General features: G+C 39.6%; 1 protein-coding gene across 6 annotated transcripts in view; it reads right to left on the reverse strand.

The window, feature by feature from the left end:
• Window positions 1–22,997, reverse strand: part of NFIA (nuclear factor I A) — a 390,911-nt gene extending 367,914 nt beyond the window's left edge. For 2 of the 6 annotated variants that reach the window (XM_032136493.2, XM_058430342.1), the window contains exons 1-2: window positions 17,398–17,969; window positions 11,518–12,049 (exon numbers count right to left, since the gene is read on the reverse strand). In XM_032136493.2, coding sequence (XP_031992384.1) covers window positions 11,518–12,049; window positions 17,398–17,424 — 559 coding nt within the window. In that variant the 5' untranslated portion in view covers window positions 17,425–17,969. Of the gene's footprint in view, window positions 1–11,517; window positions 12,050–17,397; window positions 17,970–18,153; window positions 18,474–22,589 lie in introns of those variants that run through there. The other 4 variants (XM_032136490.2, XM_058430341.1, XM_032136491.2 and 1 more) reach the window with 4 other exon arrangements.
• Window positions 22,998–23,808: the final 811 nt, after the last annotated feature.

Below are 23,808 nucleotides of genomic sequence, written 5' to 3' on the forward strand. Positions count from 1 at the left end.
ACAAGAAGCTCCCGTCTCCATAGTTTCCGGGATACATGGACTTAGAATCCTCAAATGTAAAAATGAAGATTTGAGCCTTAAGGTTCCCTTCAAGGTAGGAAGCTGAAACTAACACCAGAAAAGAAAAAGCTCTAATTTCTCATTACTTTTTCAACTACTTTCTAAACAGAGAAAACAATGGCTTTCAGAGTGTTTATGTATTTGCAGAGAATAATTTTCACTCCATCCACAGCTTCAAGTCTAACATACTGGAGGATCATCTTAGAGATAAAAACAGGCCATAGAAGGATCTGGCCTAGTTACTAATCCTAACCACTTATTAACCATATAACCCTGGACAAGTTACTCAACCTCTCTGGCTGTTTCCTCACTGGCATAAAGGGAACCATAAAAGCTCCCCTACCTAAAATTTGAAGTTTATATGAAGGGCTAATTTTAAAATGCATAAGAAAAGATAATTTAAATAATGTAGTTTTAGGGCAAAAGTCTGGGGTCTAAGGGAGTTGGCTTAAATGCTGGCTTTGCCTCTTAACTGTTGGTGTGGCCTCAAGTGAGATGCTCTCTGAACGTCTATTTCCCAAATAACAGGAGTAAGCTACAACAAAGGTCATCTACAATCTCTACTTCCCCGACACCACTCAACATTAAAAATTCTCCAAAACTTGGAAAAGTCAAAAAGGACCAAAAAAAATTTAAAAAAAACATGCAAAACCAAAGAAACTCACATCCACAATTTAGAAAATCCAACAAAGCAAATCCTAAGAAATGGTACCCAGATAGGCAACCTCCTTGAATTGCCAAAAGTGTTTAAAGAGTTGGTAATCGAATGCTCTATCACAAAGCAAAATGAATGGTTAATGCTGTTCTGTCCTGAGTTTTAGACTGGGTGACTTGGTAGTAAAAAGCCCCAAAATATGAATCTATGTTCCTCTCCAATCTGTCTGTTCCCCTCCAATTCTAATGTCTCAAAACACAGCTTCACTTATTCATCGTCTCCACCCCACTCCAGCACCTCCAAGATTCAACCGCACATAAAGTAAAAAGCTGTGCGTAATCAGTCTTTATACAGCCAAACTGAAAATGTCTTTCTTTGAAGAATTACAAAGCTTTCTGTCTGAAACCTCTGACCTTTCTAGAGAAATCAGAGTTACTGTGGTTTAAAAATGTAGGTGGTAAAAGTACAAAGGATTACATTTATCCATTTTGCATGTTTGTCGTCTTTTCTGGGGCCAGGGGCAAATATCTTTAGAACAATTAGTTCTTCAACCATAACATTTTGGACTGCAATATCCTCATTCTCCAAAGAACTGTGTATACATATATATATGGTTACACAGATATGGAACTGTGTGTGTATTATTATATATCCTAGATCCAATGAGATGGCACTTTTTTGTTAATTTTTGTTCCCACTTCATTTTACTGAAACCCTAAAATACATTAATTTTAAACCTTTTTTAAACATAAGATTTTTGTCTATACAGTGAGTAAGCTAAGAAATCAATAAAAGTTCATTTAAATATTTTTTTAAAACTGTAGTTACTGATTGAATGTGGGGAAAGGAGAGACTTCTAAAAGTATGTTAAGAAAAGAATTCTTAATAAAAGTCCTTGTCACATATTAAGAGGCCATACAATAAAAGTACTGCAATGACTATCTTTCCCTGACAGGAATGCACAACAATAGTTATGCTGTTGAACAGCATCATTACAAAGACTTCATTCTCAGAAGTTACTTGAAACTACTCTCCAAAAGAGAACCTCTACCATTTAAAAGAAGAGGGGGAGGAAAGCCAACTAAATGAATCCATCAGAAACTTTCGTAACTTAGTAATTTTTATATGGCGTGCATCCATCCAAAAAAATCTTGTTATAGTCATACAAAGACGCAAAATTTCTTATGCAAATAAGCTTTTGCCAAGTTCTTATCTAGAATCTTTGCTTCATTTCAAACGCTGGTAACCCACTTATCGTTAGTTCTCAATTATCTAACGTTGAAAATATGTTCTCAGGTACACAGTTTTCCATCAGCAACATGTTAATGTGTAATATTATTTATGAGTTACATTCAGCATAAAAGATATTTACAACTGTCATTGCTAATCTGCTATTATATCTGAGCCTGCACAACTCTGTTTAATAGTATGCAACAGGGGTTTACATGCAGATACACAATATCTTAATTACTTATTCTATAGTAAGCTCTTTAAGCATCTCCATCCCTCATTCATTTGGAATGTTAAAAAATGCCACGAAGAAGGGCTTGATGTCATCTCAACACTGAAAGCCATCTGTCTATGGCCCTCCTTTGACTTTACTCCTTCTGCAGCCAACATTTTCACAAAAGTTGATGAGAATTTGTCAACCTAAGGACTTGTCATGTCAGCTCCTTTGAAAGGCAATGGAATATTTGAAAGTGACAATGATGGGACCCTGTATGTACGATATTCATTTTATGTAGGAGCTTAAAATTAAATAACTAATCCCTTTAAGATTAAACTACACAGAATTCTAAGTGCATCCGACAGGACAAAAGGAGAGAGGCAAGCACATGTCAATGCAAAAGAGATGGTTCTGAATTTCTGATATTAAGTGACACGTCTGTAAATTTGAAAATTAAATGAAGATTGGTAATGTAACACTACAGTTTCTATTACCCACTGACAAATACCTTTCCCTACTAAAAATTACTACTCAGATCAAGCTATCTGACTCACCACAGATATATCTTCTCCAACAGCATGAATGCAATGTACTACCCAATCACTGGCTGGCAAAATTACAAAAGGAAATAAAATCAACCAAACCATAGCAACAAAGACAGCCTGAAAATGGCAGCTGCTACACAGACATTCATACAAATTTTTAAATAGTACGGTATTTTTTAAATGTTTTAATTTCGCCTCACTTTTTTTAACCTGTAGAGCACTACAGCAATAGCCATTTAAAAATTTATATGAATACACATGCTCTGAGAACTGTCTATGTCTGGAAACTCACAAGTTATTTGGGACCACCATAAGCACTTACCAGAGATATAAAAATACATACAGTATGGAACTGGATACAGTTGACAATGGGATATGAGTACTATTTTTTTAACCAATTTAATCACTTTTCTTCACATGCCTCAAACTCAGTTTTCCCTTTCTAGCATAACTGATGCTACACAACCCTAACTTTAAGATTCATTAATATTTCTTAAAAAGAAAGCTATTTTATTTTCTTTGCTGTAAGTTCAGTTCAGCTGCTTATTTTTAAATTAAACCTTAGAGAATTAATATGCATAATGAATTAATATAGTATAAATTATACTTATTGGTCATCTTTTTCTATTTACAATTATAAAAAATATGTTGAGTGAGGCTCTGAGTTTTTGCACTGAAGTCATCAAGAACTAATCTTGTCACTGGGCGCGGTGGCTCACGCCTGTAATCCCAGCATTTTGAGAGGCCAAAGTGGGTGGATCACGAAGTCAGGAGTTCGAGTCCAGCCTCACCAAGATGGTGAAACCCCATCTCTACTAAAAATACAAAAATTAGCTGGGCGTGGTGGTGGGAGCCTGTAGTCCCAGCTACTCATGAGGCTGAGGCAGGAGAATCGCTTGAACCCAGGAGGCGGAGGTTGCAGTGAGCCAAGATTGCACCATTGCACTCCAGCCTGGGTGACAGAGCAAGACTACGTCTCAAAAAAAAAGAACTAATCTTGACTAAGTTTAAAGAGTTAGAAACAAAGCTCATGGCCAGGCGCAGTGGCTCACACCTATAATCCCAACGCTTTGGCAGGCCGAGGCAGGTGGAACTCCTGACGTCAGGAGTTCGAGACCAGCCTGACCAACACGGAGAAACCCTGTCTCTACTAAAAATATAAAATTAGCTGGGCATGGGGACACATGCCTGTAATCACAGCTATTCGGGAGGCTGAGATAGGAGAATCGCTTGAACCAGGGAGGCGGAGATTGTGGTGAGCCGAGATTGTGCCACTGCACTCCAGCCTAGACAACAAGGGCTAAACTCCATCTCAAAAAACAACGACGACAACAACAACAACAAAAAAGCTCACTAATTCACTAATTTAAGGGCATGAAATTGAAACATGTCCATCTTCAATTTTTTTCCTATTTTAATTTTTTAATTTTAAACTAATAAAATTCCATTCTTTTCTCAAACATGATTTTGGCTTTATTTTAAATAATTATACATACGGCCATAACCAAAGGATTTTTTCAGAACAAAGTGAATTTTACATTTTAAAATCTAGTCATTAGGGGAAGTTAGAAATATATATTTCTCTCTCTGTAAATATATATATATATATAAATACATGTAATGTATGGGGGAAATTAGAAACATATATTATGTCTTGTGCATATAAAACTACGTCCAAAAATCTGCATAGTAAAAATTACATGCAATTTAGTTTTTTAAAATAGTGCTTAGTTTAATACACAAAGGCTTCTCAAAGCATCTAGAACCAATTAGTTTAACTTTGTCTTAACGACAACTAAAAATCTTAAACCTGTGTCATAATGCTTCTATTCACTAAATTTCAACATTATAGAAACAAGAAAGAACAAATCATTCCAGATTTTGACCCTAACACTGACAAGTGTAACATCATTTCTCTCTCTATCAAGTGTGGCCTCATTCTGTGGCTAACATCTGAACTTGACAGTGAAATATCTCCATGGGAGGGGTTTGTATTTTGACTTTTTATTTTCCCTTTGATTCAAGACAGGTGTGTGATACCATTAAAATGACATCCAACCCTAAACAATAAGATATAAAGAAGGATATAAAATGAATTTTAATTGTTTAAGAGCATAAGATTTGAAATCAGAAGACCTGGGTTTGAATCTTGCTCTGGACATGTAACCTGGCCACTCTAAAGAGTCTGTCCTCATCCGTTCAAATAGAGAGTGCATTACTAATTCATAATACTGCTATGAAAGAGACAGCAAGCTACAATATATGACTATGACAAACCTTACTCAGTGCCTGCTGCAGAACAGACATTCAATAAAAGTTATTTCCGTTCCTTCCTTCCATCTCCTTTTCTCTACTCCCAATTGATCTAGGTCCAAAATATCTACCACTAGGGAAGTATTTGAAAGACATGAAAAGAAGTAAGTTTAAAGTTCTCAAAGAATATTACAGTTATTCCACTTCAATCTCTAGTTATCATAATTATCCTCATCATTTCTTGTTTTAGGGTTAGCAACATTTTAAAGAAGACCAAGATTTGCCAAAATACACAACACAAATGAACTTCTTTTTCTCAGTTTTATCTTATTTAGCTTGTTTTACAAACAGAAAAGCAAAAATATCTTCTGCTTCAGAGTTGCTGCAACTTGTCATTTGTTGGACTTATTTTTTCACTTCATAAGCCATGTTTATTTAACTAGAACACTAACGGGAGGACTAATTCCATTAGATAAAATATGGTTTACGCTGTGGAATTATAACAAAACATGAGGAATTGTTTTCTAATATTTTGGGGAAAATCTAAGGAAAAAAGTCATTTCTGTCTAAGTAGCAACTAGAGAATTCTGTTAAGTTCAGGGACACAAAAGTTTGGATCAATAATGAGTATCTTACCGTTGCCTACTGGGAAAGAGCCAAAAACTTGACAATGCTCTGAACTGCCACCTTAGAAAGCAAAATAGTAAAAAGAATAAACATCTCCATGGCCCTTTTCTGAGCTTAAGTGTGCAATGATGTCTTTAACTGGACTCCTAAATTCTAAAAAGAATTTTTGCAAAACCTTTCCCTAAAAACTTGAATAAAAACTCCCAAAGCCCTAAATAGTGTCTTAGTCTGAAAAAAGCTATGCAAAAAATTGTGGGAAGACAAATTATAAAATTCTCCACTTGATAGCTCACTGCCCAAGATCGCTTTACAGTCATTACTTAAACGAAAATACTTTTACGGTATCTCCATTTGTGATTAAGTTCAGGGTTTTATGTTTCTCTTTAACAAAGCATACGAGTTCATTCATTCTCTTCCTCCTCCACCTGACTTCTTCCTTCCCTTACTCAACACCCATGGATTTACAATTTATAATATATTCAAAAGCAAGCTCTAACCCTTAAATAACCATGGGAAAATTATTACTAAAATGGTAATAAATCAGTGTTTAGCACATTTGCTGAACTCAATCTGCATTTTACGTTTTCTTCTAGTCTAATCCTCAAAATTGGTTTCAAAAATCTATGTTGACATTTGTGAGCCATTAGAATTGTTGCTGCTTCTGTGCAAGATTTAAAATGCCGACAGGCTGTTCCGTGTCCTCTGGAAGCAGCTTGAGGCCTTAACCAAATGAAACACCCAGTCCTACTGTGTACAGCAGTGACCACAACAAAGGCTGTGGTTTCTCCCACACTGGCCTTAAATAGGTTTAAATTAATGCTATTCATCACTGGGTAGAAAAGAAGACAAGGAAAATCCAAGCCAGAAGCATTGGGAAATTTTCTTACCAACACACTCAACCTCTTAGCCATAAATGAACTGACTTCCATTCAAAGGTTTACTCCAGAACAACTATTTCTCCCTATTCCTGTACACTCTCTGCCTTAAACTACCATCTTTTGCACTACATTCTAGGTAAAGGATTTTGTTACTACATTCTAGGTAAAGGATATTGTTACTATCCTCAAGTTACGCAGAAAACACTCAAGGATGTAAAATCAATATTTATCTCAAATTTGTTGACTGCTACCGCTATCTTTTTTGAAGAATTAAAAGATAAATTAAAATTTCTAAAAATATGCCATATATCAGTAATTTACAATAGCTCGATCAGCCACAAAATCCACCTTGAGCTTAAAGCTAGAGTTGGATAGGGTGATCCTTACTCTCCTAATTTAAATATCACTGTATATTACTTTTACTCCTTCTTTTTCCAAACACACTTTATTAATAATTACAAATCACAGGATAACTGCACAACTTTCTACTAGGGAGTTTATTAAGTTACTGAAAAAGTTTAATTACAAAAATGTATAGTCCTAGATTTGAATGTAAACACATATACATGTATCTGCTAACAGAATATATTGAATATATTTTAGATATGCAATGTTGCCTCAAACTAATGTAGGAAGTTACCTAAAAACTAAGAAATTATCATAATTAATTTGGCATAAAATTATAAACTGTAACAATCTAATGCGATTTATTTATAAAAATTATAATACTCTATATGCACTGAAAACTTTATCTGTATAATTACACTGCATTTAAAATACTAGCATTTCAAAAACGAAATCATTCCCATTGCTCAAACAGCACTCTGTGCAGCCTGGATGTGCACACACATGCACACGAAGCACACACACGCCCCTACACAGACACTCCTAATCTTACACCTGCTCTGAAGCAGTAGGAAGTGAATTCTCAATCTGTCAACATGACCATCTGGTCTATCTGCATATCACGGCTTTCTCTATTACTATATGAAGGAATGGCAATCACGAAGCCAAAATAAAACTAAAATGCACCTGAATGGGAGTAGCTCTCTTTTGGCTGAAATGGAATAATATGAGGTAGAGCAAAACAAAATTAGCAAGAATCTAAATAATTTGAAATGAGCATTCATGTCAGCATAATTAAGTGAACAATATGGTACAGGTAATGTGGTAATCAGTAATACTGTTGAGTGGTTTATAGGACAGGTACTAGGCTTCCGAGACACTGAAACAGCTCCTTCAGTGATTGAAAGGATCTCTGCTATTCCTGATGCAAGCAAAATTAAGTAAAGGTAATAATGGTAGTAGTATGGAAGCAATCAGTAACTACTGCACTAAAAGATTACCGTGCAAAAGTGTTCTCTTTCTACCTTAAAACTAACAAGTACTCATACTGCTGCCATTAGGACAATAGCAACTCGCTTTGTCACTGGCTGATTAACAATTAAAGCAATTACCTGACAAATTGTGGTCACTTATTAGTCTTTCAAACTGAATTTTAAGACTGCTAAAAATATTTCTAATGTTAGAAAATTCCTCATCTGCAAAAAGTGAAGAAGGCTCACTGTGATTTAGCTTTTAGGCCTAATGTCACTTGAAAATTAGCAAAGGCCTTAGTTGAATTAAACATAAATTCATTTGTTTAATTTTAGATTTTAAATGTCCCCACACAGCTGCCTCCGAGCTTTTATTCTACCCCGTGGCAGGTAATAATATCAAATATAAATTGTGAAACTGTCATTCTATGGCCTAAATATAGCAACCTACCTCTATCCAAGAAATGAGTCCTTAAAAAGTATAACCTTTCACAAAATCTAATTTGACTGAGAATCTTTCTAGAATCTGATTACATTACCAGAAGTTATACAGAAGTGGTTAAAAAAAAAAAACAACAACAACTCTCCAGAAACTTCTCGGTTGAGTGCCTACTAATGAACAAAGGTTAACTTTATCTAAAAGGTCAAATGCCTGGTGGCTAAGGTTATGACCTTAACAACTTAAATTGTGACCTTGCCACGTGCCGGGTATATTGTAGATTCTGATACAGATCATCTGGTAAAGACTGGTCATAAATTAGCTTTACTGTTACACACTCACAAAGAAAACCATTTGCCATAATACCATAATATCTCCAAGTTGTCATATGATACATGGGAAGGACAACTCAAATTGAGACCAAATTAAGGGCATAAAATGGTTTTGTTCTTTTAACAAGATGAAATTCTCAGGCTTATGAAATCACTCCAATTTCATTACACTTATTACTGTTTATCAGCCACAAAATTCACAGTTCTAATGCCACTGGATTTAGAGGGAAAAAACTGGAATGTAGTTTATGTATTATATTTTAGCATCTCAGTAAGTCTTAGAATAAATCACCTCCGCTTTAAAAAAAAAAAAAAAGATTGATTCTGCATTTGCTTCTAGTATTCTCATGTATGTTCTGAGATTTCAACTTCCTACCAAAGAAAGGTGGACACATAAAGCAAGAATTATTACACACAAATTTCAGAAGGAAAAGAAGATCTAATTTCTATGACCATCTAGGGGGAAAAAAAGGCATTCTGGAAAGGAAAAAAAATAACATTTTAAAAGAAAGAGCAAGAAAAAACGCATTATAGGTGAAAAGGCCACAATGGTTTTGGCATGTATCTTGAAGCACGTTTCAGAGTCTCTGCCTCCTGCCAATACTGGCAAGTTCTCAAAACTTTTAAGGAGGTAAAAACATTGTTTAGTGTTTACAAATCTTCAGTATTATAACAGATGCTTGTCAAATCAGTTGTATGTAAGTTGACCGATCTACCTCATATTTGTATTGGCAGCTTCCCTTCCACAAATAACAGGTCTCTAAATCTCGTAAATCAAATTTGAAATATTTTCAGACAAAAGACCCTTAATATTTTCTTTTACAATCTTCCTGTTGCGCGCACAGAGAAGCAGCCATTACTGCGGTCCCGTGAAAACCAATGGCCAAATATTTGGCTGGCATTCAGGCATAACAAGGGATTCTGGGATACATCAGGAAAACCAAACCGAAGGGTAGTCTGATCTATGCTGCTGTCAATAAATCTTTCATAAGCAATAAGGATGCTAACTCTCCTAAGTAACCTTCTAAATGTCATTTTACCAACATAACCCCCTTCAGGCATTGCAACAACCAACAACTGTTAGTTCAAGAATTGGAAGCAACAGCACAGTAACAAACCAACGACGAAAAAGAATGCATGTAATGAGAACAGCGAAAAGATTGCATTTCTTTAAATACAGAGAAATGTTTAAGACAAAAACTTAGAATGGACACTGCTTACACTGACAAAAACTTCACAGGTATTTCATTTTGATGTTATCTTATATGGAAGCACACATCATGATCTGCATCACCTGTTGGCACTTTCAAGTTTCGATGTTGGTCAACTATTCAGGATAATTTATAGGTTATATTTTTCTAAATATCTAAAAGGTAAAAACAAGATTTTAAGGAGTGCTTCTTGAAAGCACCTGTTAACACCTATACTTTTTTTGCGTTTTGCTGTGCTTAACATATGCTGACACATTATTTAAAAATTTTAACTTTGCTTTTTCAGTAAACAAAACAAATGAACAACAATAGGGTTAAGAGTGGGTTAAAAAAGGGCTACTTATTCCTGTTTAGAGATCACTTGAGAGGTGCTGACTTTTCATTCTTGCTACCCAGAATTGGCTAAAGCAAAAGGCAATTCTTATAATTAAGTATACATTTTTGAAAACCCAAATATTTGAAACACTTACAGCTCACATCCTGTAAAATACTCATCTATCCCCTGCCAACAGAATGCAAATGATGATGTGACATGCTTGCAAAGCTAATTTCTCCAGTTTCTCATGTAAGGGCAGATGGATAACAAAAGTTCTCTTTCTAAAACATATATTGAGAAAAATAGAGAACAGGCTATCAGGTGACTTCTTTAAAAACTCACTAACATTTTTAGAACTAAAAATATTTTGAAGAAAAGTGCAGCGTTTTTACAGGTAACATCTCTCCTTTGTAAAAAAAAAAAAAATACATAAATATTTGAACCCCAAAACAACCTACTGGTAGGATTCCACAACCCTCTTTCTTCCATCTGGCTCAAGTAACTGCCATGAAGGTAATCTAGCAAGACCGATATGTACATATATAAAGTCAACAAGTTACACAAGACCTGAGCGTTCACGTAGCACAATGAGCCTTTTGTCTAAAACAAGACGAAAGGAACAAAGTAAAAATGCATTATTTTATCCAGTCCTCAATAGTTTTATCCTGCATGCTATTCTAAACACTGAAACATGCACAAGTAAGACATGCCTTGAAAAAAAAAATTTCAGATTTTATAATAAATCAAAGCAACTCACTACATCAATTATCAAGAGCAATTTCTCAATGTGTTCATGCATTATACAGGTTGGTTATTTTTAATATTAACCTCTCCATCAATTACTGAAAGAGCTGGTTTGTTTCCCTTAGCTATCTGAGACAACACTAAGAATTCCTAAATACAAAGCTACTAAGTCTGCGTATTAATGTGATTATTTTTCCTTCCTAAATGATCAGCAATTTGATAGTAATCTTACCTCCAACTTAATTGGCAAGGGGTTCAAAAGGCCTCAGTAGGTTAAAAACACTCCCAGCAGAAAACCAACTAAAAATATTGCCTCAATACCAAAATAAATGCTTTCAAACTAGATCATTTGTCAGTTAAAATATACTCTTTATTAAAAGGGTTTTCACGAGGCTTCTCTCACCGCCTCATCAAAAAATGTGATTTAAACATATCACATATCTGATTACCAACGCCTCTGAAAACACTACTTACCAAAAGAGCTGAACTTAGTGAGAATTCGCTCAAAGCTATGCTTTTCCACCTGAATGAAGGTGGCACCTCAGACTTTGGTTTCTCAATCTTTGAAACCACACTGGCTTCATGTACGTGGCCTGCAACTTGGGGAGCTCAGGAAGGATCCGGCATAACGCGGAGGCCATGAGGAAAGAAACACACACAAGAAAGTGGGAGGAATTCTCACCATTGCACTTACCTGCTGCATGCACAAAGTATGCCAAATATAAATCGAGTTCCTTAACAGAAACCCCTATGTGATGGGGTTGGACACAGAGCCCTGGATTAGAGCATTGTGGGGACTTTACAAGGCGCTCGCCATCAGTACTTTCCAGCGGAATACCTTTAAACAAAATCACCATAACAAGGTCCAACCTCCAGACTTTATCTGCCTGGCGGAGGCAGTCAATTCTTCGCATCTTGCCTTTCTGGTCTGGGTTGGAAAGAACACAACATGGAGGTTTTTTCCCTGTAACTGTAAGAACAAAATCCTCTCGATATTCGGGTCGGATATCTTTCCGTAACTTTGCCAGAAGTCGAGATGCCCACTTCTGCTTGACCTCTGGTTTTTCACTTAGCAATTCATCCTTCACGGCTCTCTCTTCTTCTTTTGACATACGCTTTTCATGTTTTTTGAAGTATTTTCGTTTTCGGGCCTGCAGGTTGAACCATGTGTAGGCAAAGGCTCGGACGTGGGGCAGAAGTGCTTCGATGAAAGGATGAAATTCATCCTAGGAGAATGAACAAAAACAAAAATATAAGTAGAATGAAAACAAAAGAAAACAACTTTTCTTCAGCGGGTCACCTTAAGAAAGAAATTCCTCATTTCACTTGAAATTTGATTAGAGCATTCTGTTACCAAAATCATACACAGCATCCTATGGGAAGTCTGGGAAGGTGGGAGAGAAAACTATCAGTATCATTTCTTATGATTGGAAATAAAAAAAGGCTAAAAATTTAAAAACTCTTTTAATATGTTCACCAGGGTACACCAGCTGCTATTGTCGGGCCTAGCTCCCCATCCTTTAGATAGTAAGTGAAGTTTATCTAAATGCTTATAACAATGTATAATCTTAACCCTATTTCAAGGAAGGCATATCTAATTTTGTCCCAGCCTTGACCTCACCACTTGTAGTACAGCCAGGGCCCGGCCGCCAGATTGGCAAATCCTAAACATTTAGATGCCAGTCAATGTTTATGGAAGTCTAGGAGCAAAAAATCATCTCTACAATCAATGAAAACAAAGGCTTTCCCTCTAAAAATACTGCATGTAGATTCTGATATGTTTCTTACTCATTTTGCTAGTGTCTGAATTCCTCTTTTAAATATTATAACTACATATAATTTTTTTTAGTCAAAAACTAGGAAAAATTTGGCAGGTTCATATACAAAAGAAGGAATGAATTTGATATTTATTAGGCTAAAATAAAAGATCTATGCCCAAGACATAATTGCTAATACTATGGGAATGAAACAAAAAGGGGAAAGAAAGAGGAAAAAAAAACAAAGAAAAGCATACATGAATACATTTAATTTACTAATATGATTGTGAAGTGCTTTCAGTAATAATCATACCTAAAAAATAGATTATTTAAGTTTTGCAAATACTATTTCAGGATTTTTCTCATAGGGAAACAGAACCTGGTATTTTCAATATTTACAAGATGCCAGGAAAACCCTCATAGATGCCTCTTAAAATTGAAAAAAAAATTGAGTTTCAATAGTTAAATGTTTCTTCCTGTTTTGCCTAAAATGTTTGATCCTTATACATGACATTTTCTTAGGAAATAGAAATATATTTTTTTAAAAATTAAGCAGTAACCTCCACAAAGCTTTCGGAGTACGTCTAACTTTTGATTAACTAATCCACACTGTTACATAACTTCTCTCTGCCATACAACCCCCTCTCCAAAACACAGATTACCTTCAAATAAATGAGGCTTAGAAACCAAAGAAAGATTTGATAGCTTTTTGCTAAAGGGTGTAGGACAGACAACTATTATAAAATGCATTCTTTTTCAGTTTGTTATATCTAACTAAATATATATTTTCAAGGCACAGGTAGCAGTAATGTCCAGAATATTATTATTAATGCAATTACTAAATTTTTAAATGTTCAAATGTGAACTGATAAGGTAAAATTGGTAAAATATTTAATAGTCGTGTTGTTTAAAAATTTAGCAAATTATAATCATTTAAACACTACATATGACTGAGCTTTTAAAAGTATATATTAATATAATACATAATAAATCACTTCAATAACTGATTTTTTTCCTCTCTGCACAAATTGCAGGCTCTATGTTTCAAGTTTAGCTTTCAAAACTGCTCTTTTTCAATAAAAGAATCCAAAAGAGAAGTAGTCAGCTTTCGTAACACGTGTGCATTCTTTAAGTAGAAAGAGAATAGAAAAAAATACAGGAATTGTTATTCTTGCCATAAACCATTAACATTTTTAAAATTTCTGATGTTTGAGAATATTTCTTATTCTCATACTTGAGGTGACAGGCATGGGGGGCAAGTCACAGTTTATCTGCAAAGGTATACGCCAAACCACAAAGCATCTAAACATTACTAAATTCTGAGCTCATCCTTGAAATGATCTAAAATACATAAATTTTAGGTTTGAAACAGAACTTCACATTGACTGATTTTCTTATATATACAAGACATGCTAGGGACCAAGACTCTGTTGTATTATGCAAAAAACCCCTGGAGTCTACCTTAAACTACCAAGTGAGCTTCCACCAAAAGGAGGACTTCATTTTTAAGTTTCATCCCCATTTTATAATGCAAAGGATAACTTAGCTCCAAATGATTCATATCTATGTTAAAACGTTATCTTATTTAAAAGCTTGATTAATGCTAATAAGCATTTAAAATAAACATTCTAATATGGCATTTTAAGTGTTTGTAGATACTCCCAATATGCTTTTCAAAAAACTGCAAACTGCATGCATGCATTCGTGTTCAACAGGATTCTGTTTACCTGCCAACCAAATGCCCATATATCTCATCAAAAAATCCTTAAACAAGAACAACTATGTCAACTAGTCATTAAGAATAACCTAAGTCCCCAATTTTGTATCAAAAGTATTTACAATGTATTACTCCCCAAAGGTTAAGAACCTGCCAGTAAAAATCCACAATATTTTGTATAACTTTACTCATATGCACAATTAAAGTATTTTTTCTAATGTATCTTTCTCAAGTCATGATTTAAAATATTCCAGAATATCAAAACTAAAGAGTATCATTAGCTTGCAAGAAATGTCCAGGAATAGCATAAATGATTAGTTAAAAAAAAAAAGTAGTGTGCCCTTATAATTCATGTTGCTGAACATATCGCTATAAGCTACGTACTATTTCATAACATTCAAGAGAAAAAAAGAACATTTTACATATGTACTCAGTGAGAAAGTTATAGGCCACCAATAAAAACAAACCTGAAAACCTGTTTCAAAAGTGGTATTACTTTGAATCAGCATCTTAAACATTGATCTGTTTGAAAGTGAGCCAAGTTTAAGAACCACTGAATGCTGATATTTCTGGAAACTACTTTTTTTTTAAAGGTTCACCTACAAATTTCTGCTGGGTTATCATTATATGGACAGTACCTGATTTGATTATATGCCCATATTTGATTAAAATAAGATGTCTAGGTTTTACTTGGTAAAGTTTTTTTTAAATTGCCTACAAGTTAAATGGAGTTTCATTTAGAGTACTTTTCTCACTGTGCTTAATGATTTTTTTTTGATGAGCAATAAACTACCGAAGTTCTTCTGCCTAAAACTGGCTCTAAAACATTATAAATATCCCAGCAAGTTAAATAAATTGTAAATAAATTTTTAAAAGAAGAACCCATAAATTTATGGGCCCTCATTCACTATTTATTGTACATTTTCCTTACAAACTGTTACACTACATAAGCATTTCTCTTAGTGGTGTTTCCAGAAGAAGGCCTAGTGAATGCATCAATCAACGCTGCTAAATATGTAAGCCGAAAAAAAAAAGAAAAAAAAACTTTCTTAATGTCATAATAGCTCATGAACCAAGAGAAGCCAACTTTGTTAAATACCTGACTGTGCCCTAGGCCTGCATGGATATACAGGTGCCCTCATATATGCACCATTCCCAAATATAAATTTATATTTTCAGAGCTCAATTGAGAAGACACTAATGTATCTGTTAGGGTCCTTTCCCTTTATTGCAGCCCGCTGGTATTCTCTACAAGTTCTGTGTGTTGCAAACTTCTGCCAGCTAGACCTTCAGCCTTCGAATCTCAGCATTTTCACTATAGTCCGTAATTCATTCAAATTATCTTACACTTTGCATCTTATCCATATGCAATTGTGAACCTTGCCAGAAGTGGTTGGAAAAGTTTCATTCCATACTTCCACAAGTTACTAAAATAGGAACTTTGGAAGTTTGTTAGGGAAAAAAAAAAAAAAAAAAACTTTTACAGTAACTAAAAGTAACTGCTATCCATTACTAATGCTTAGGCCTAAATCCCAAACAGACCATTTCAACATAAAAGATGCGTTTAAGAGTCTTCTGAGATCAAATACCCGGTATCATTACTGTTAGATATTGCAATAAGAAGGGATGTCATGTGGGAAATAAATCCAGAATCTAGAGAGAGAAAACTACTGATACTTTTTAGCCTTCCAGAAACTATTCCGGTTAAACCGTTATCTCCCACTAAATGAAGGCAAGAAGTGGTAGGTTTTTTAAGGGAGAGGTGAATAAACATTTTATGTGAAGCATATAACTTCATGTAGGTGATTAAATGGTCAGATTGCGATGTACCAAAGCAGTATGAAAGCTCACGCTTAAAAAAAAAAAAATAGCGCAAAACCACTTTGACTTCATGCCTTTTAGTCAAGGAAAACAAATAACATATTCAAACGGGACCGGATTTGAAGTCTCGAAGTAGCAATATTTTGCCTGGGGGTGGGTAGACAAGGGAGAGGGATGGACAGGAGGGCGCGGAAAGGAGAGGCGGTGGGGCGCGAGAGCCCCACGCTCTGAGTTGAGTCGGAGGGGAAAAGTTGCCCCCGTCCTGTGCGCGGAGCGGCCGGAGTCGCGCGGTGGCGGTGGCGGTGGCGGTGGCGGCGGCGGCGGTGGCGGCGGCGGCGGGGGGAGCCGTGTCTGGCCCGGGCCGCCGCTCCGGCTCACGGCTGGGAGCCCAACTCTGCCCGGCGCTACCCGGCCCGCGGCCCGCGGCCTCCGGCGCTCGGCGCCCTGCACAGCGTGGGCTCGTCTCGGCCCCGAAACTTTCACTCCGGGAGAGCGAACGGGCCACCGGCGCGCGGTGAGGACGCAGGCTCCACCCGGCCGGCGCGGGGGAACGCGCGTCCACGCAGCCCCGCTCAGCCAAGGGCTCGCCGCCGCCTGCCCGCGTCCGAGGGGCGCTGTCCGGGCCGGGGCCGGGACGGCAGCCCGCGTCCTTCCCGCGGCCGGACCCCTAAGGCTGACAAACAATAAACAAAAGTAAGAGTTCGAGGAGGCGGCGGGAGGCTGCGGCAGCGCGGGCTCCGGGGAGCTGGCCGTTGGGCGCAGGCACCCGAGGTCTCCCCGCACCCGAGGACTGCAGCCGGCCCGAGCGTGCGGGGTGAGCGGTGGGCTCCGTCGGCGGCCCCCTCCCCGGGCGCCGCGGAACTACGGAATCCCTGCTCCCGGCAGCAGAAACGCTGAGCCAGATTTCTGCGTGTCATGGACTGCATCCCCACCGAAACACGTGCGGGGTGTCCGAAAACACTGCTGTTCCGCAGTCCGTCGCCCCGATATTAATTAACGCATTAATAAGAGGGCGCCATTAGCCATGTGCCCACACAAATGGCCGTGCAAGAGGAATGCACCCGCATGGAAACAAAGTTACTTTCTTAAAGCGGGATTCCCCCCCCCCACCCGCGGGCACACGCGCGCACACACACAGAAACACGCGCAGACACAGACACACACCGAGACGCACGCCCCGGGCCCGGCCGGAGCGACGGCCCCGGTGCCCCCCACCCAGTCCCAGGCCTGCCCCCAGCGCCCCGGCCCCCCAGCCCTCCGCATCCACGCCGCGGCTTACCTGGGTGAGACAGAGCGGAGAATACATAACTGCCGGGCGCTGGGGTATGCGTGTGCGTCTGGATGTGCGGTTTGGAGGTGTGCGTGAGTGTGGGTGAGAGAAGAGAAAGAGGGAGAGAGGGAGAGAGAGAGAGAGAGAGAGAGAAGGGGGGAGAAAAAAAAATCAAGCCTGCTTCTTGCGTTCACATTTCCAAGTCGGCTCAACTGCAGCCAGCCAGCGCTATTGCCGCTCCATGAGCTGAACTTTAACCCCGCCTAGAGTTTCCCTACACTCCACTATACATGCCTACTGTACGCGGGCGTTAAAGGCATAGCGCACCCTTTCCCGCTCCCGCGCCGGCCCGGCCGGGTGCCCGCGAGCTGCCCGCGCGCCCGCCTCCGCCTCCGCTCTGCACCGCACCGCACAGCCGCCGCCCGCTCGCGCCGCCGCCGCGGGGGGGAGGGGGTGTGGGGGAGGGGGCGGTTGCGGCGCAGCGCGGCCAGCCCGGTCCCGAGCCTCCGCGGCCGCTCGCGCTCGCAGGCTGGCTCGCTGGCTTCCCGGCTCTCTCCGTGGCTCGCTCCTTGCTCGCTCGCTCGCTCGCTCTCCCGCTCGCTCCCCGGCCCCCCCGCCCCCCTCCCCCGATCAGCGCATTACTGGGTAACGCAGTGAGGAGCAGTTACAGTCTGTACTCCCGGGCAGCTATAGGCTGCCACAGGATGTGCTTAAGCAAACAAAACTACTTTTCCTCGTCCCCATCCCCCCATCCCCGCTGCAGACCTCCGCGGACCTCTGTGGAGGACTTGGGCAACTTTGCCAGGTTGCCCCGCACCCCCCGGGCCACCGCGTGGGCACGTAGAGAACCGAGGAGGCGGCCGGGCGGCACATTTGCATGTATGCAAATTTCTTTGAAAAATCAGACCTCCTAGGTAACTTTTTTTTCCCCCACTGAAATGCAGTAAGGCTCAAAGCATTGTAATCTCTCCAGCGAAGCTTTCTGTGGGAATAGATTCGTCGGCAGAGGTAATTATGCACACAATCCTGCAAACTTTGTGCAGCTTCGGTCCTGTGGCATTCAGAAGTGGGGGTGGTGAGGAATCAGTGCCCACAGAAGATTCACCGGATTTGGGGGGCGGGGGTCTGGAGAAAAGAAGGCGGAGATTAATGAGCGTTCTCCCTCCCAGGACTGTGAAACTAGTGGGTTTGAACAGAGACGCCATAGAAAAAGTTCTATCACGTTCAGAAACAACAGTGGTTTAGCTGTGACATCTTTTTCTTTTTAGGAGGAAAAAAATATGTGAAAGGGATGTCCCCTTAGGGAAGGGAGATATTCTGATCCACAAACGCGTGCCCAGAACTGGACATAGGCTGTCATTACCGTCCCAGTTTCTGGGACACCTCTGGAAGGGTGCCTTTTAAGAATCCCTTTTTTCTCTCCCCCAGGTAATAGTTCTTAAAATGGAAAAGAGCTTCCTGCAATTATTTTAGGTTTGCTAAAGTATTGTTTTGGCAGAAAAGGGGGGTGGTTTTTAGGGTTTGGCAAGTTGCCAGTAAGCCTGCTTTTCCAGTTTTTTTTTTAACCTCATATTTTCTCTCTAGGCTCTCCTCTCTCGGAGAGGGGAAGAAGTATACCTGCCTCTTCTAAGTCCCCATCCCTTATTTTACTTCTTTTCCTCATGATGGTTTGCAAAATGCTGCATTTGACAACCCTTCTCAAAATTCCAAAAGGAAAGAGGTGGGTATCATGTTGAAGGACACTGGCACACAGGGGAATCTGCCCTTCGGTGGAGGTGACATAGCCAGAGAGTCTCTAAAGAGAGGACATTCCTGTAGGAAAGTGAAGGTAAGTGATGTGTTAACAAGTGAGGGTGAGTGATGTGTTAAGGCCACTCTCATTCAGACTTCTTTTCAAAGCAAGGGGCAGGAAATATTGTACTGGAGAAAGAGCAAAAGAGAACCTCTGAAATAATTCTGCATCTGTCTAAAGTTATTTTATGCTTGTACTTTAGTTACTTTATTGCCAAAATAATTCCCCAATGCTCAAGAACCATTCTCTCCCCCACCCTCCCTCCTGAACATCCTTGGAAATCTCTCAAGATTATTTACTAAGGAGTGAGGAGAAATAATGATTTCAGCCTTTAATGAGAGAGTCCATTTTCCCAAACTTAACCCACTGCTTTTCCTTGGTTCCTCTCAGATTTTAGTAGGGGAGGAATGTCCTAAAAGCCAAGCTGTGTTACAGAGACAATATCCCTGGCCACGAGAACCTTTGCTGGGATCTATAACTTCAATGCGCTCCAAGTTTCCTCGATAGAAGTTTCTGGCTGACGGTCCCAACATGTAACTGAGGCACAGTGAGAAGTTATTGTTCGGAGTGTGTACTCGGGAAGCTCTCTTCCAGAGCAGATTAAAATCTTTCTTTTGGTGTATTAAAAGATACACTTCACATCTGCCTATTTTCAAAACGGCAAAGATTCTTACTTTTGAGTCTCAAGGAAAAAAAAAGATTTTTAAAAAGGACTGGCACGTCGCCCTGTTTTTTAAAAAAAAAATGGGGGAAGTAATTTAATGCTGATATTTCTACTTTAAAAACTTCTTTTGTTGCAGCAGTGGATGTGCCCGCGATTTCCAGCTTTCTGCGGTTAGCAATATTATCTTAAGTAACTTTTGGCGCCCTTCGTAAGACTTTTGGATATGGGACGATTGTTTGCGCCCTCTAGGCAAGGGCTGGATCCAAGTTCAGCACCAAAGCCCTTCACATCCGCTCCTGCTTTCTCTCCTATCTCCGCCAGCTCCCGCTCCCTCCCCCGCGGAGGGAGGGGGGGAGGCGGGGGAACACTACAAAGCACAGTTCCAACTACAGCCTTTGGAAACAAGACTGAGAAAAATACAGTAGAAGAGTTACAGTTACAGAAAGGCTTCTGGTAACTTTCTCTCCAACAGGCATAAATTTAAACACACGCACAAAGAAACAGATGTTCCTCAAAGGGCAGACTGGGGGTAAAAAACATTTCCAACCCTCTCCCCTCTTCCCAAGTTGCAAAAGTAAATCCTTGTCCAGAGTTCACAAAGATACTAAGGCACTTGAGAGAGAGCAGGGATGGAGGAGGAGGGAAGAAAGAAAGGATAGTAGAGAGAGCAGTGGAGGAAACGCAGGTGAAGTATGGAAACTAGTTCACTGCAATCATATAAATGACCCATTGTTAGGAAGGATAAACCCCTTATTGGAAATAACCACTCCAATCATTTATTTTGCAAGTGGTAGGAGGCTGCCTTGAAATGGGATTGTCTCTGCGCAAAGGAGGCTCCTGTCATGCTCTCTGCTATCCATATTCTTCCTGGCACAGAGCCCAGCCTTGCATTTACTGTGTTTTATTTGCAGAAACGTTACCTTGCCAGCTTTAGTGAAATCCTCTTAGATATATAAATTACGTCAATAAGGTTTCACTTATATGTACATCTCAAATAGCTCTCATTTTGGAGGTTACTTAATAGGGAGATCTTATTAATATGATTTAGATTTTAATACCCAAAGCAGTGAAGATAGGACTGGGATTCATAAGCGACAACACCATAACTCTGTAGTTCTTGCCAACACTAACTTTATTAACTGGCATTTTTCAACATTTTTTCTTCTCTGGTTTTTGACCTGCTGGTCACTTCTGTGCAGATTTTTCTTATGTGCATATAATCCTAAATTGAATCATGTTGCTGAAGTGAGTGTCCAAGTGAATTCTTACATCAAATTTCCAAGCCAGATTTGACTGGAAGGCCTAAAGCCTTGGGAAATAGCTTGATGGGAATTTAATCCAAAGAAGGGAAAGAGCCCATATTATTTTCCATTCACTTCCCAACAGAATTAGGTGTCTACACTGCTCAGAGAGGAGGAGATGGAGATATTTTAGTCAGAGGCTGCCAGTTACTGTCTCCAAGACAAGCTACTGCAGTTGGTTTCCACTGGATTTGTATCAAGCACTTGTCCAAGAGGCCAGACTCCAACTAACAGCAAGTCAGCGATCTTCCATACTCACACCCTCCACAGGGGTTGTTGTGGTAACAAGGAGAAATGTGAACTTGGCCAGTCTTAACGTCCTATTTCCTACTGACCATATACTTAAAAAGCAGAATTCAAGAATAGCCAAGAAAAAACACTCCCCCCATTTCTTTCAAGTGTGTAAGACAGCTGCTAGTCCATGTGTGAAACATTCTCTCCTTTAAAACTGTTGTTTAGAGTTCAAGAAGAGAGGTTTACCTATTATTTTCAAAGTAATTGAAATGCCAAAGCTTCTAAGATAATCAGAGTAAGAAGTTTTGTAATGCTGAATACGCAATATATTACTTCCCAAAGCTCACTACAATCCCACAATTCAGGCAAGATTTAAGCCACACGTTTCTTAAAGTTGAACTTCACATTCCACAAGTTACCAACTTCCCTGAGCTTAAAAATAATAGCTAATGCAAAGTTAATAACTAATACAAAGTTATTTCTCTAGCAGAATGTTTCTTTTTCCAAAAGACAAGGAAGACAGCACAAGATTCATGCAAAACTCCCCCGATCAGCCTTTTTTTTGTTTTTTTCCTTAAACGCGAAAACTCTTTCCTATTGTGCTTGCTAAATCCGGAAGCGCTTGTAGCTTTGACAGCTTGAACCACACCATCCCCTTCAGAGCTGCAGAGAACTTCAGATCTCCTCTGCCCCGCCCCCTCTGGCTATTGAGAACTATTGTACACCCAAGCTTCCTTATGATTGGATAAAGCTTTTGTCAATCTCCCATGTTGTCCCATTGATTAGAGGATCAAATCGTCAATTATTCTCCGGGTCCAGACATTTCTTTTCGGGTTAGGTTGACTGCTGAGGCCAGACGTCTTTTACAGAACAGAGCACGTACAGGATTTCCCCCCACCCCTTTCTGGAACCGAGCAAGCGCTAGAAGGAAAAAAAAAAAATCTGTCAAGCTCAGCAATTTTTTCAAATCCCGAGGAAAAAAAAAAAGAAAAAACCCGGTCTCTGATGCACACAGCAAAAACACCATCAACAAAGCTACATCTTTAAAACAAAACCATCACAATAGACATTTACCCAGCAATCACTTAAGTGCATATGCGAGCTAGAGAAATTTTAGTCTTAGCCATTAAACAAAATCATTCTACCATTATTGTTTATAAAACGCATATCATATAAATGCAAAATAGAAAGTTTAAGATGTACCACGTACCATTGCAATGTAAAAAGAGTACGTGAGAAACTTTAAAATGCTCAGACGAATTGCTTCATTTGTTGTCCCCTTTTTTTTGCATTTAAAAAATATCTAAATAAACTTGGAACCGTTGAAAACCCGGAAGAGATTTTTTAAAAAGCTGTTGGCCAATTGCAGGCTTCTTGGAGAATTTTTTTTTTTTAACCCCAAATCAGAAGGCTTTTGCAATCGCAAGGCGCGCTCTCTCCCTCTCTCCCTCTCTCACTGTCTCTCTCTCTCTCGCTCGCTCGCTCTCACTCTCTCTTTTGAAAGCGATCCAACCCGGGCTGGCTGGTTCTCAGATTCTCTCTGGTTTTGCCTTGCGTGCTTTGGATTGTACGAGACTTTGCAGAAGTTGCAATCGATTCGGCAGTCCCTCTCTCCTCTCCCTACCCCCTTGTTTATTTCCGCAATCGCTTCAATTTGCATAGTAACCTCGCACGAGGCACCGGCGGCAGCCGGCGGCGGAGAGGGCCGGGAGGGGGCAGGGAAAAGGCCTTGCCCCCTTCTCCCCTCCTCCAGTCTCTCTCCCCGCCAGTCGTCTCCTCCCCTACGGCGCGTGGCCAATAGGAGCCCCTACATTCGGCGCAAGCTCCGGTCTGGACACCGTTCTGAAGAAAAGCCCCTGTGTTACTAGGCCCGGCTCTCGGAATCGTGCTGTTGGCGCAGTACAAGTTCCCCTGCTTGCGGACTTCGCAGCCGGTACTGGGCAAACGTGAGGATAAAGTACCTTTGCCTGCGGTTGTGCAGGTTTTGCACGTTTTAATCAAGTCTGCACACCTGCTTTCTCGGTTTCTTTTTCCAGGGCCTCTCGTGAGTTATTAGGCTAGTTCATGATGGTTAGTGAGAGATTTAACCTTTATTTGCACTGGTGTAGACCAAGAGTTAAAGATCCTCTTTGGTGCATTAAATCAAGAGAGTGCAAAATGTCACAGGGAACTTGCAGTGAAATAAAGCTTCTACCCTAGGTTAGAAAAGAAAAAGACAGTGGCTCTATTCTCTGCAGATGACTGAACATAAAATTGTTAGGTGGGCTCCCTCAAGAATAAAGCTGTTCTTTTAAGGCAGGAGATACGGTGAAATTCTAATTTAATTGCCAAGCATCTAATTTGTCAATATCCTTACAAAACCTAAGTTCCACAAAATTAAAGGAGACCCCTCCCCTTCCTACTCCCCTAAGAGAAGAGCTGTAAGAGTT

This window comes from Hylobates moloch, unplaced genomic scaffold (assembly GCF_009828535.3).
Source record: "Hylobates moloch isolate HMO894 unplaced genomic scaffold, HMol_V3 SCAFFOLD_18, whole genome shotgun sequence".
NCBI classification, from domain to species: domain Eukaryota; kingdom Metazoa; phylum Chordata; class Mammalia; order Primates; family Hylobatidae; genus Hylobates; species Hylobates moloch.